General features: G+C 37.3%; 1 protein-coding gene across 1 annotated transcript; it reads left to right on the top strand.

Moving 5' to 3' along the window:
• The first annotated feature begins 508 nt into the window (after positions 1–508).
• On the top strand, positions 509–13249 carry LOC109040870 (serine/threonine-protein phosphatase alpha-2 isoform). Its single transcript, XM_019056967.2, has 7 exons — positions 509–720; positions 2306–2437; positions 3009–3239; positions 4004–4218; positions 5507–5620; positions 7028–7171; positions 8120–13249. Exons 1-7 carry the CDS (start codon positions 666–668, stop codon positions 8207–8209), a joined length of 981 nt encoding a protein of 326 aa, XP_018912512.1. The 5' UTR covers positions 509–665; the 3' UTR covers positions 8210–13249.
• Positions 13250–15242: the final 1993 nt, after the last annotated feature.

Raw genomic sequence — 15242 nt, forward strand, 5'->3', positions numbered from 1 at the left:
TCGGCCCCAACTTGATCCAGACGTGTTCCTGTTCATGTTCAAGTTCATGGACATGGACACGGGTGCGAGGGGGCAAGGGGGTAAAGGGGTCTACATTTTCCTTGAGTATCCTCAGAGCATAATGGTTTTTCTAAAATATCCTAATTTTCAAAACAAAATGTTCCCTTTCGAAAGATACAAATAAAAAATACAACCAGAGACAACCCAGAGTTACACGATTTTCACTAGGATTAAGTCGTGAGTGTATACTTGGTTTTCCAGGAGGTTTCGAACATGCGTACATGTTACATGTTTAATACATGATCTGTGAAGATTTATTAATGAGAGAGAATTTTCTCATCAAAATAATTTGAAAAAATCTAAATAGTGTTAGACCTTGATCACAATAAAAAACAGTAGGTACTAGGTACTTTGCGAAATTTGAAAGGAAGATTTTTCGCGGGTTCTGTTGCCGCGCGCGCACCTTTCTTCCTTCCTTTTTCATCTTCTTCCTCCCCTCCCCCATTTCCCACCTATGCGCCTCCTTTCAGTGTTTGCGCCTGTGAAAGTTTCACTATCCGTTCATGGTTCGGTCCTTTTCTCATTTATCTGTGTGTTTTTATTGAAGTTTGCAAGTTAATTCTTACCAGAATTTTATCCTTTATGTCAATTTAGTCCGTTTTCAAATGGCAGACACCGACAAATTAAATATAGACAATATTATAGCACGTTTACTCGAAGGTACGTTTCCCCCACATCACATTCCACCTTCCAAGTCCTTTTTCGTTGAGAACTGAATTTTATCACCTATTTATGGGAATTGCTCTATATTATCTGCGGTTTTCCTTCATCATGCTCGTTTCCAAATTCATAGGCTATTGCACGAGCAGGGAGACAGTCGACTCCATCCAAGAATCCCTGGAAACCTATCCCATGTAAACTATGGAGAATGGAGGTTATATGTTTCACTGGTGACCAAATCTAGATGCCTCCTTCAATTTTTGCTTCAAAGTACTTTCCTTTTCCAGCTCTTCTATCTTTTTCTGCTGTAAGCGGTTATTCCCACCAGGAACCTTGTCCTCATGACTCAATTTCTGCACTACGAGCATTGGCTGTAGTCAGAGTGTATCGTAGGTTCAGAACTATGGGAAAGTCATTCGGGCGGCAACTGATCCAAAACCTCAAGCCATAGTATTTAGTTGCAGTATTATTCATGATATACCAGCCTAGCTCCTTAGCAGTTCTTCCTACACTTTAAAGGAGCTTTGTGAATTCAAACTTCATGGTCCTACTTCTGTATGAAGCCAGTGGCGTATTTACAGGGGGGACCAGCAGCCTGATTATTGAAATGTTTTGTTTGTCGGATCGACATAGATGACATAGGTTAAAAGGCAGAGCGTGATTGGTCGGCTATGTCTTATCGCTGCTTTGTCGTGCCTTTGTCAGGTGGAATGATCGACAAGCTAACGGCACCTCTTAAGTTTCCGACAGTATGTCGATCATTCCACCTGACAAAGGCACGACAAAGCAGCGATAAGACATACCCGACCAATCACGCTCCGCGATTTAACCTATGTCATCTATGTCGTCCCGACAAACAAGAAATTTCAATAATCGCCCCGCAGGGAGGCCGGATAACTCTAGTCTAGTATACGGACTGTTCTCCAGTTAGGTTAAATAATTTTGGGGACCAATTAGCTGTAGTTTGTCAAACGGGTCATGTAGTTCGTCCAACGGTCCAAATACTAAACTTTATCCAGCAATACCACTTCTGAGAGCCCCCCCAAGTAAAAGAGAGAGAAAAAATAAGAGAAATCACGGAAAAAGAAGAAAAATCGGGTGGAGAGAGAACACAACGATATCTTAGTCTAGAGGAACAAGTGGAAGGAATCGAAGTCGAACGATAGGGCCTCGAGTGTAGCCTTGGACATTGTCCGCCGGTCGCGCCAACAAAAATTTTTGTCTCACTCTGTCAGTGTTCGAAACTCACCTTAGAGTTTCGCGAGCCATGTGGCCCATTAAGCTCAATTTTTATCGGCCAAATTGACTTTTTGCCTACTTATCACGGCGCACTTTGTGAAAAGTCAAATGCAAGATGTTTTAGTTGCAGAACTAGTAGCTGTAACTTGTATTTTTCGAAAAATCATCGAATAGAAAAATTAGGATTTTTTTTTTGAGGGGGCACTGTTTAGGGGCCACGTTGGTGCCAAGCCTTCATTTTCTAGGGGCCATGACCGATTTGTTAGACACATTTGGCGCGCTGGCGCATGTGAGTTTCAAACACTGCACGCTGTCCTGAATCACAGTTTCATTATTTTGTTTCTAGTTCGAGGTGCTCGGCCTGGCAAAAATGTGCAGCTTTCGGAGGGGGAAATAAGAGGCCTGTGCTTGAAATCAAGAGAAATCTTTCTCTCGCAGCCCACTCTTCTAGAATTAGAGGCTCCTTTGAAAATATGCGGTATGTATCAGTGTATTAAATAGGTGTTCTACGAGTATCAAGGCGTCCACTTCGAGAATGCAAGCCAACTTTTAGAGTGTGATGGATAATCCCTGATTGTAATTGGACTGCATTTTGCAATTTGGAGCTATAAATTCTGGCGTATCTGAAAAAACACTTATGTGCATAGGGAAACTAATGGCACGTACGTTGTTTTTAAACCGGGCTAGAATTTATAGCTCCAAATTGCAAAATGTAGTCCAATTGTTGCATTTAGTCTAGAGATATCAATACTTTAGATAGTACGATACATAATGTAAAATCAGTTTTAAAAGTTGAACTGAATTAAACTGATTTGAACTTTGTATGTGAACCAGTGTAATATTATCACGAATCATGGAAAAGCAATTTTTGTTCTTGCATATTTCAAAAATATTAGAAAATCAGGTATAATACTGTATTAAAGCTATTGAATATTTATCTATGCAGATCATTTAAATTGCAATGGAATCTTACTCAGGTATAGCCTCTTTTGCTCAAATATTATTTTTAATTTTGCAATCATAATAATTTGTATTGTTCTCTTTTTCAGGTGATATTCATGGTCAGTACTATGACCTGTTACGTTTGTTTGAATATGGTGGCTTTCCCCCAGAGTCAAATTATCTTTTCTTAGGAGACTATGTTGATAGAGGCAAACAGTCACTGGAAACCATCTGTCTACTCCTCGCTTACAAAATTAAGTATCCGGAAAATTTTTTCCTTCTTCGTGGAAATCACGAGTGTGCCAGCATCAACCGAATATATGGATTTTATGATGAATGTGAGTATCAAATTAATTTCTGAGACACAAGTTATCTGTTAAGAGGGTTGATCCAAGCAAGGAGGAATAAGAGCCTGCAAAAATCCGGGGTAGCTATGTTTTCCTTGATTCCCTTGTAATTTCTGACGCTGAATCCAAATTTTTACTGTGTGCTAAAAAATTTGGACCGGTAAGTTGCCAAATTTGGTCAAAATGGCCCAATTTTTTTTTTTTTTTTTTTTTTTGCAAATTATGACCTTAACTTGTAAAACATTAATCTGAAGACTTAATGGGTTATTTTAAAATTAAAACTTGCATTAAACTTCCTATAAATTTGCTCTTACATATTTTCTCGCTCTAGGCAAAATTAAATGCACTGGAGGGCACAAACTTTAAGAAAATAGCGAAAATTGGCATTTTACGCGGTTCTTGATTATTGTCTCCTTTTCTTTCTCTGACAATAAAATTATTGACAAATAAAGTGCAGTTAACGAAATTTATAATAACTTATATTTAGTAAGGAAATGGGAGAGATAACAGGAACGCAGACAAATAGGAACAGAACGGGATTAGCCAATGGCTATCTGAAGAAGAAGAAGAAGAAGAAAAAATACATAGTTTTACAAGAAGGAACCAAGCTCCTTTAATTTTTACATGGTGTTCCTACAACATGAGGACCAAGTTCTACAAAACTTCATCTGCCTCTTTTTTGCAAGGAAAATTATTCCATTTTAAGAAGTAGCTATTCTGTAAAGTGAAAATAATTGCTCATTATCTGTTGACAGGTAAACGAAGGTATAATATTAAGTTGTGGAAAACCTTCACAGACTGCTTTAATTGTCTGCCAGTGGCAGCTATTGTGGATGAAAAAATCTTCTGTTGCCACGGTGGTCTTAGTCCTGACATGCACTCTATGGAGCAAGTTAGGAGGATTATCAGACCTACAGATGTTCCTGATCAAGGATTGCTCTGTGACCTGCTCTGGTCAGATCCTGACAAGGTATGAACGCAAGATTTTAACTTTGATTACTGTTCCATCGAAATGGAAGCAAAAGTTATTTTGTACGTTTTTGGAAAGATCTCCAAGGTGATTTCACTCGACCCCCTTCAATTTTTTCGCCAACAATGGGCCTGTTGCAAACTTTTGCTAGAGCAAAACTAAGAGTTGTTTCATATAGATAATGCCTCAAAAATCACGATGAGCGCATCGGCAAACTCTGAAATGCACTCATAACTTCACAATCTGCGTAAGAAATTTGCGGTTTTTTGAGCTTCCCGCTTCAAAAACGATACTACGGCACAGGTGAACATTTTGTAAGAGGAGTCGTTCCATCGTCGGCAATAATCATCATAGCCGACGCCAATCCGCCAAAACACGTTTGATGGGACGAGATAACCCCTGAACTGGATTAGACCAGATAACAATCGGTGTGTTAACGTTCGTATTTTCCACGCCCGAATTGATTGACCTTGAACTCTCCTTGAATTACGCTCGGAACTGCGTGCAAGCGTCGGCCATGATGAATATCGCCGACGATGGAGCGACTCCTCTAACAAAATGTTCACCTATGCCGTAGTATCGTTTTTGAAGCGGGAAGCTTAAAAAAACCCAAATTTCTTACGCAGATTGTGAAGTTATGAGTGCATTTCAGACTTTGCCGATGCGCTCATCGTGATTTTTGAAGCATTATCTGTAAGGAACAACTCTTAGTTTTGCTCTAGCAAAAGTTTGCAACAGGCCCATTGACCACTAAAAAAGGTGGATATTTCAGCATCATGATGTATGTTTTCTCATCAAAATATCACATCTCACATGAATTGTACAGCGATAATTCGTGAAAAGAGCTCCTGACCAAGATATCAACATTTTCTGATGCAGGAATTCAAACTTCCTGCTCATATATAAAATCATAATCTACTTGATATATCGCACACTACTTAAACGTTACTGTACCAGTGTTTGCAGTATGAGAAAATGACAACTCAATCTCAGTGTTTTGGCTCAGCTATTGCATATTGTTCATACTTTGAACAACCCAGGGTGAAGAGGGTGTAGCTTATTGAGAAACCCTCCAAAACCATTTTAAGTAGTGCTCAATTTGATTCGAGTAGACTGGTTTTTTAGCTGCGTTGAACCATTCAAGTCTCCCTCTTAGAACACATTTTGCCCTACTACGTCACATTTAATCATTTTTATGTGGACTTATTCTCTTTTCTTGTGAATATTTTACACTTGAGTAAACTCTCAGTCCCTTTAGACCTGATTCTAAAGAAGCCCTTGATTTCAGGACACACTAGGTTGGGGTGAGAATGATAGAGGAGTGTCATTCACATTTGGTGTAGAAGTTGTCATGAAGTTCCTCAGCAAACATGATTTTGATCTCATCTGTCGTGCGCATCAGGTAAGTTATCCACCAGATTTTACTTTGAAGTTCATGGGTAAAAGTCAAGATTTCCATGAGCCATGCTTTATGCCAGACAGTATTATCAATGGAAGCCAGGGCTCAAGAGTTTTTAGACCTCTGATCTTTTTGCATGACTAAGTATTCAGATATGATCAAGCCATTTGTGAAAAAAATCATCTTGGGTAAGTATATCGAGCCCATGAATTCTGAACACGACTCACCAGACATGCAAAAAGTTCTTTACCCTCCCATTTTAAAGCGCCTTTTTCCTCAAAAGTTTTAAATTGACGACCTTTTTATGGACTTGTTAATTGCCGCAATTTTTGGAAAACGTATCATCTTAACTATGGTTCTGCAAAAAAATATGCGCATTTGCCTGCCCTCTCATTTAAGAACCTACTCTCAGAGCCTTTCCATTTTTTGACAAGACCAATCACAACCTGCTAACAAGAAGTTCTTGCACTCCTGTGAGTTGCCAATCAAACACAACACATTAATGGATATTTTCTTTCAAGCCTCATAAAAGAATCAAGCACCGGAATCTGAGTTTTTTTCTATCAACAGAAATAACAGGAGTTACAGTGATGCCTTTCGCAAGCAGGCTGTAGTGCTATCATTCTGCTAAATTTCTGAAAGATAGCACATTTAATTTATCGGAGCAGATACAGAAGAATCTGTTAGTTTTGAGCTGACTATCTGGTCTGTGCAGAACCTATCAATAGTTAAAAAATCGATCAGCAGAGCAGTAATCATTTTCACTCACTTATCTCAAAGGAGAATATTCTCAGGCTCTTTTTACAAAGATCAAAAATTTACAAGAATTTTCACATCTAGTGTATGTAATGACATACATCAGATGTATGGAAACTCGATTCTGAAATTGGTTTTTGCAGTGGAGACATCTATTTGGACTCCTAATCAAAAATCCTGTCTAATTGATTAAATATGGATGGTCCCAGAATTTTTTCTTGAAAGCGTTCTTTGACATGATATATTAGGAGTATACATACTTCACCAATAGACTGATTTTGTGGCTACATCATGGTTCAAATGTAAACAAATTCTTGACCTTGTCTCTAATTCACGCCCTTTGCGCCATGGTGGCAAAATATGTCTAAGTGTTTCTTGCAATGGGAATTTCTCGGTTTTATGAGTCCTTAATTGATTTATGACATGTCAGTGACTAAGTTGTAAAGATTTAACACATTCAACTCACATGGAAGTAGAACTTGAGGTTATGTATTTGTTTTTGTTTGAACCACTGAGTTTGATATTATATCGAAAGATGAAGACACTGAATCACTCTACAAAAAATCAATAATTAACGCTAAATGTAGAAAGTACTCAGGGGATGGAGAGAAAAAAAACGCAACAAAGCTCAAAATAACGAAAACATTTTTTCAGGTTGTTGAGGATGGATACGAATTCTTTGCGAAGAGGCAATTAGTAACACTATTTTCTGCTCCCAACTACTGTGGTGAGTTTGATAATGCTGGCGCAATGATGTCAGTTGATGAAACTCTAATGTGCTCCTTTCAAATTCTGAAGGTAAGTAAGCTAAATAGTTTTTTGAATACTCCTGTTAGCCCTCCATGGGACTTTTGCAAACTTTTGCTAAATTTTGCTAGGACTGAGCAGAGTTGTTTCTCTCAATCTGAAGTGAAATCAGACCAAAGATATGACATCATTTGCATTGCTAGTCTGAATCACATTGAAACTTTTTTTTTCTTTCTTTCTTTCTTTCTTTGAGATGATTACATAATTTTCTGTCGGGTCATGTGTGACTCCCTCCTTAACACTCAAAATATTTTCATATCTACCAAAATGCCCTTCTTGTGACAAAAGGAAGGCTCTCTGTGGTGCTCTTTGACAAGGAATCTCTCATCTCATAGATTTATCACGAGTGCCTTAAATTGACAAACCCTGGTGTCACCAAACCCCTTACGCAAATTATTCTTACCTAAAAATTGCAACAACCTCATCCTGTTGATTGTTGATGGAATTCATTGTCAAATTATAGTCCATGTACAATTTTGAGAAGTTCCTCCTCTATGTTGAAAAATCAATCGCTTTTAAGCTCATAACAAGCCTTAAGTGTTCAAATAGTAATCGCAAAAGGTTGAGAAATTTTGAAGTGGCCACTTCATTCTCTTGTGCTGTATTGAACCACTAATCCATGGAAATGTCAAAGCATCAGATAACTTTTTCGTAGTGAAGTGTTGTTCTGTGAGATTTTCTCTGCTGTGGCAGACTGAGAGAATTTCTCCAGAAAATTTACAGAAAATGCATTTTTTTAGCCTTTCTGTTGCATCGATTCTCAAAAGAAAGTCAATTATCTATTTAAAACATCCAGCATAGCTTTGCCTCTGGGCTTGAATTTAATCCTTGAAGATTCCAATAGCATGCTTCTTTCTTATAATCACAATAGCAGCTTGCATGTAGAATACGTACTATAAGAATGAATTTTAAGTATTTCATGTCTAATTTTTGTTTCAGCCGGCTGATAAAAGAAAAATGAACTATGGTCTGATAGGTCGACCTGTCACACCTCCGCGGGGTGCCACAAATAAGAATAAGAAGAAGTAAACTTGATAAAGTTTGGGCAAAACTTATTATTAATAGCTCAAAAATTTGCCAAGTTGTAGTGCAGAAACATTCCTAAACCAATGCAAACATTAAACCAACGCACTGTCCCTGTAATTTACTTTGATATGTACTCCAAATAATTTTACTTGATTATGTACAACTGCAGGCAGTTGACTGGGAGAAACAGAATATGGCCGTATTTTTTAAGTGGTTTGCCCGTCAAGCTGATCAACCAAGAATATGGTTAGAACTCGCATCAGAGAAGTTGGCAGTTGTTTAATTTCTGTTTGCGCAACTTTGCTACCCCAAGAGAAATTGCGCTTGAGCATCGACTGAGTGCGATGTTGATTCTGTGCTGCCATTTTGCGCCGATACTGAAAACCAATACCTTCCTCTGAGGGGATATTGCTTAATTTGTCTAATATGTGTGACAGTCAGAAGTAAACAACTGCCAACCTACCTGATGCGAGTTCTAAGGAAGTTACAGCTTCAGCTCAACATCTCTAAAATCACTATGTACGTGTAAGGACAATCATAATCTCTGATGAAGGGCTCTGAATTGACTTACAAAGGGTAAACCAATGGTCACTGTCGGAAAATTTGGAAACATGACTAGGTAATTTTATAATACAAGATTAGGAAATTTTCCAAAAGATGTATTTGAATAATTTTAAAACTTAATTGTACTGCACCTTTTTCTGAAAAATAAGGCTTTCCAACAGTACTTTTTCATGACCGCAAACTGCAACTAAACAGTGTGTCACTTTGCAAGTTTAATTGACCCTACACCCTCAGTGTCATTAAAATAGTTCAAAGTTTACCTCAACTACTAATAAAGTACAGCATTGGAATTTTAAATCCCCTCTCTGTTTTTATCTTTAGAGTTTTCTCTTAATTTTTATTGTTGCTGTATCCCACCTGGACCACCATGTGGCTGTAGAGAGGAAGGAATAGAAGTTTCTTGTTGAATTTGAAGCTTTTTTTCATGAGGGCGGAACGAACTTTTGATATTTAGATTAGGTTTTGAAGGTTATGCTTCATTTTAATGCTGATGAAGCAGGAACTTAATTTTCTGTATTTTAAATTATGTAATTTATTGAATTTTAAAATTTAATTGTTAGCCAAGAAAGTGATGGGTTAATTTCCAGTTGTCGGGTTTTTTACCCTCCTAATTACATCTTACTCTTCTCCAAGTGAATCTTTATCTACTTTTTGTGTATTATGGACCATACAGGCATGAATAGAAAACTTCAGCTTTTGCAAAATAAAATGATTTTGCGGAACAATTCAGTTTTACTGTAATTAAGACATTTCCTCTGTTCATTCAAATACGATCTCCTGAGTGGGAATATTTGGGCTCTTTTTTTTCTGTAGAAAAAATTGATTGGAATATCAGATTCTGTGATGAAGACAATAACAGACGGATACTCTTAATCAATTGTTGAAACCTTGAAGACAAATTTTCATCCTCAATTGAACTAATTTTATGTCAAACAGGAGAAAAGATAATTAATATGACATGATCGCATTTAATAGAAGAAGTTGAACCTGATTCATAGTTTTGTAGAAATTTGTGTTTGCAGCTTGAAATTTCTCGATGAAGTGAGATCTATGAGAGCAATCCAACATCAATAACAACTTTCCATACATCAATGTCCGAAAATGATTGGCTGGTCCCTTCAAACTTAATGAGATTTTACCAAATATTTGCAAGACTTGATGGAGTCTTTCAAAATCCTAAAAAATTCTCAGAAAACAGTGAGAGAACTTAGTCCCATGCTGCAAAGTAACTCCTGGTATGTGTACTAATATACATTACTATTTGTGTTGGTTTTGTGTCAGTCGGTATTTCTCAAAAAGAAGCCTGATCTAATTCGTTTTAAAAAATAATAATTTATAACTGGCTGGACCAGTATATGTGATTGAACTTCACCTGCTGTCATGAGATTTTTCAGCTTTTTGTGCCTTGGATTTCAATCCACTGATGGGAAATTTTGCAAACTAAATTTAGAATGTACAAACTGCAACCTTAACTCAATGATGCCATCTTCTAATTTTCCCTCTACAAAACAATAGTGGCTAAAGTTTTTAAAAAGTATTTACGAAGAGGAGTCAAGAGTCCGTCTGATTGTAGATTTGGTCTACTTGATAAACATTCCACATTTGCTACGGATACATTTTATGGACCAATCTTATTTTTATTGGAGGGCGAAGTACACAGGAGAACAAATACTACATCTTTTCTTCAGTATCAGATACTCATGAACGCTTGATGTGCATAGTCTGGGAAGACACAAAGTTATGTCCTCAGAAAATCAAATGTGGGGGCTATAAATGGATGTACTTAAATTAAAAGGAACCAGCTCCATGGTGACTTGAGCCCTCGGCCCCTTAAAAATACATGAATGTTTAGGTCCATGTGACTATGGAGATATGTAGTCTCCTTTGATTTAAATACGTTCAAGTAATGCTGACAGAGTATTGTGAGAAAATAAGAAAATATGAAAGCTGAATGTCGTCAAATTAGAATTCTTCTTCCATTTTTCAATTTCTGACTGCTAATCCATGCAGGATATCTACAGATTCGGGAGGGGGGGGGGGGGGGATTCTCTGGATTGTTCAATTCTTCCCCCACTAAAATGTTCAAAATTTTCAGCCTTTTTACATAGAAGATTTGTAAGCATAGAACTGAAAATGAAAAATTTTTGGCATTTATTTCACCGCAAATGACAGGAAGATGTGAACCTTTCTTTCAGTAATTAGTGATTCGTTAAACAAAGAGTGCAACTCCTTATTGAAACTTATGCTTGTGCTCACTATTCTGAGTGTAATTCAGATCACTGAGGCTCAGTTCGATAGTGTCGGCAGTGCTGATGATCACACACAAAAAACTGTGTGTTATACTTAGGTAGCTTACAACTGAACTTCAAGTGCTCCGCCAACCAATTAGAGGCATGTTTACACATCTTCAAGTCGAACTTGACCCAAGTATACTTAAAGCGTTTTCTTTGAGTTGTAACATTTTAATTAGAGCTTAGAGAATTAGGAGTAAATCAATAAAAACCAAGTTCTATTTTTGCCTAAAATAAAAAGAAAAACAGGAGCAAATGTAAAAGGTTATAAAATTTCTTAATAAAATAAACTTTAACCATGTGAAGAAAAAATTTCCAGTACTTCACATGAAATTCCCCGAAAATGCCCGGTTTTTCATGTTTTTTTAGAACTGTAGACACCCTGCCCCATTGCTTACTTCATCTTGACTCATCACCAGAAAATCAGCATTCAGGAGCACTTAACCACCAATTCCGTCCATCTGACATTTTAACAAGACTACTTTGACTTCAAAGGAAAAATTTGAACTTTCCTTTTGTATAACACAAAGCAGAAATTAGTTAGGGGATAGAGCAACGTAGATCAACAAGATTGCAGAGACATCGACTTCTTAAACTTGGTCTCATCGAAATCGAACTAATGTAAAAAAGACAAAACATTGTCATTGAAATGGAAGCTGTGTGAGCTACATCACCGGGTTGTCAGGTTCAGGCCAGTAAAATTGGCCTCAAGGTGAGAAAAGTACTTAGACAAGCTGCTACTTAATCCTTTAAGAACTACCTCAGTCTCCATCAGGGATCTCTAAGTAGGATGTTTCCCCAAGTTTCTGAAAACCTGCTAAGTTAGATGCTCGGCCAGTATAATGGTAAAGAGGGAAGTGACGGCACAACGGCCGACGTATTTCTGTACCACAGCAATTAACCATGTTCTCAATGGAAGACCATTTCAAAGTCGGTCATGCTTAACGACTAATTTTGTTGGTGTATGTGTCATGTTGCTATTTTTCCACCAGAGATTCGAATATTTATACAAGCAGATGTAATTGTAAAAGGAGCATTTGTGTCCAAGAGCTTGGGGTAGAAGTGAAGCCATCTTGGTGCTTTACACTTTTTTGAGAGTATTGAAGAACGGAATTCATGTGCTGCAAAAGTAACTTTTCTTGGGAGTGGTCCTCTTGATTACAGCCTCATTTGTGTTCTGAGCTCTACCTGCTGAGCTGAAATACCTGAAAGAATAGTATAAATCTCATTCATAAGTCCATTTCATCTGAACGTGGATACACCTAACTTCTAATCCCTTTCTTTTCCACTTTACCTGCCCTCTGTGACTGTTCGTCAAATCTTACACCCATAGTATTGAGCCTTCTGTAATATTTTTTCATTTATTTCGTCCTTTACCATGGGAGCAGTTGAAGGGTTATAATGGTTTTTGTTTTAATTAGTAATGTGAACCAAGTTATAAGTGAGCAGTATTAGGAATTTCACACCATCAGGCAAGGGACCAAATCTTCTACCTACCCCAGATGCCAGAAATTCGGGGCTTTCGCTCTGTGATTGACATGAGTGTTTAGGTGTAAAGGACACTTGATAAATGGTACCCAGGCTAAGGTTAAGAAAATTTACTAACTCCCTGATGTGCTAGGAAGGTTCTGTAATTTGAGACCAAATACATTTGCCGGATGTTTTACACTTCCTCGTCAGATATTAATGTTTCAATCATTGCTTTATTTTTCTTTTTAGATTCCATTGTAAGTTTTTTTTTTACATTTTTCAATCCTACAATTTATACAAATGCGAGTAAACTTGGAATTTTTGTAAGTAATTCATCAAATCATTGTATCCAGCATGAAACGGAGTATTATTTTACGATGATTTGTCATACGTGTATGGTTGCTAGAAATGTTAGGAAGAATATTTCATGTTATAAGTATTTAGTTCAAGTAAAAATCTACAGTCCAACATTGTATGGATCATTCAGATCTTTGCAGAATGCTTGATTATTAGAGTCAGATTCTACACTACGGCTGTTCAGTCCATTGATTTGCTCACTTCATCGCTAGGATACCTGCATTTAATTGGTGTCTGCTGCATAATTTAAGCTTATTTAGTTATTTCACTTCCAGTCCCTTGTATGTCATGTATAGCAGTAGTGACATGGTCCATGGAACCCATTTTGTAAATATATGTAGATTATTTCAGTGACAAAGTGCATTTTTGGTTCTTTTTTGTTTTTCCAGAGGTGTCGTCAGCTAAGTTGACGGTTGTTTACTTTCGGTTTGCAAGCGCCAACGACGAATTTGGGCATCTGAACAAAGCATCAAAGCGGCGTTCGCTACTATCCACATTGAAAACATCAGTCTCATGATTGTATCGTAAAAAAACTACTTATCAGTTATGATTTGCGACTTTTTTGTGGTTGTGATTTCTGTGTGGCTAAAAATTGAAGTGTTACAAGGTTTGAAAGTATTAAAAAACTTATCTAAGCTTATGTTCTTGCTTCTGAGAGAGCCAGATGTTTTCATGTGGAAAGTAGTGACGCGAAAACGCCTGCAAACCGAAAGTAAACAACCATCAACTTAGCTGACGACACCTCTACTAGGTTTTAAAATTGACCAAGTCAACGTGTCAGTTTTTTCTTCCCTTACGCTTCTGTATCCAGTTTCCGAGAGAGGAATAGAGGTTTTTAAAGTACTAAGACGTTATTCTCATCCTGTGAATTTGAAACATATCCTAGGCACAGAAAGCTTAATCATTTCAAATTTCGCCCTCTGAAACTCGATAAAATTGATTTTAGTTTTCAAAGGATTCTTGCCGACTCAGAATTCCTCCCTTAAAGGTGGCCCGGCACTCTTAGACGTGACAGTAAAAACTAGACCTCATTTGAATCTGTCATGAGTACCTCATGCTGAAGTTCTTAAGGTAGAAAAAAGAAATATTTTTTTTTTGGTACCCTCATATTTTGCCTGGTATAGGAGCAAAGACATAAAGACGGAGCGCTCGTATCTAAAAGCACGGGGAAAAAGTGAAGCTAGGTTCGGCGCTGCGCGCTTGTGTGAGTGTGTAAATGAGCGCGGGAATCCATGGCGGCAAACGGAAATTTGATTTGAACTTGTCCTCTTGATTTTTCCTTATTTCTTCTTCGAAACGTGTTTTAAATGCTTAAAACGATTATATTAAGAAAGTTCGGTCTGCGTCCTAATATATTACACCTACTTTTGCTCGGTAACAGGCAGTAATCTCAGATAAAGTTAGTTTTTCTTCTGCTTATGGTGGTTCTGCAGGTTCAAACAGGCCGTTACAGTTCTAGATCTACGTTACTCCCAAATGAAATCAGTCGGTCGACGACGGACCGAAACTAACCTAAAGTTAATAAAATATGAGTGTGTACCTGAATTTGGACAAAAATCAACCTGAAATACTTTGTTTCCGCAATTTTATTTATTAGTTCCCGCCCTACATTTGAATTCAAACTTGTCCCGATTTCGCCGCCAATCCTCTAGCCAATAGTAGAGGTGATTGAAAAGAAGCTCTAGAAGCTTCATTTTTTGCTTTTAGTGCTCCGTCTTTATGTCTTTGTATAGGAGACTGTTTTTTCCCCCATTTTTTTTCTCGAATTTGAAACCTCATCAAAAAAAATTTTCTTGCAAACCAAGCTTACATTTCTCATTGCCACCTTCCCAATGCAATATTGCCGTTATTTTATATTTAACAAACTTCAAGGACCTTGCAGTCCTTTGAATCAATAAAAACAATGGCGGATCGAGAGAGAAACTGATGAGAGTGCCAATTTTTTGCAAGTCTGAGAACCTTCCATTCAATTCTCAGTGGCACTGCAGCAATGTTAAGGATGTATGCACTCAGAAGGATTCCATACTAAAAACATCCTTTACAATTGTTCTTGTTTTGATTTTTCAACAATTAATAATTCGTAAAATTTGAGTCTGCCCCAAAACATCTCCCAAAAAGCTTAGAGGCACTTATCATTGCCCATACAAACTCAATCGTGATACAACTGCTCTTAAAATATCCCTATCGATTAATAATTATTACAGAAAATTGGTAAATCTTCGATTCCTGTTCGTTCTATTTCAGATGTCTTCATAAAATGTTTCAAAAAAGAAAAGGACACTTGTCAAAAAAATGTCAAAATAGGGCCATTATAAGGATATTACACAGGAGGATACACACAAGGATACTACAAG

This window comes from Bemisia tabaci, chromosome 6 (assembly GCF_918797505.1).
Source record: "Bemisia tabaci chromosome 6, PGI_BMITA_v3".
NCBI classification, from domain to species: domain Eukaryota; kingdom Metazoa; phylum Arthropoda; class Insecta; order Hemiptera; family Aleyrodidae; genus Bemisia; species Bemisia tabaci.

What these genes read in the sequence shown, in the direction of transcription:
- LOC109040870 (XM_019056967.2), top strand. Translation starts at nt 666, where the DNA reads ATGGCAGACACCGACAAATTAAATATAGACAATATTATAGCACGTTTA. An exon ending in TCATCTGTCGTGCGCATCAG is followed by an intron (nt 5,621 to 7,027) that starts GTAAGTTATCCA and finishes ACATTTTTTCAG; the next exon opens with GTTGTTGAGGATGGATACGA. An exon ending in GCTCCTTTCAAATTCTGAAG is followed by an intron (nt 7,172 to 8,119) that starts GTAAGTAAGCTA and finishes TTTTTGTTTCAG; the next exon opens with CCGGCTGATAAAAGAAAAAT.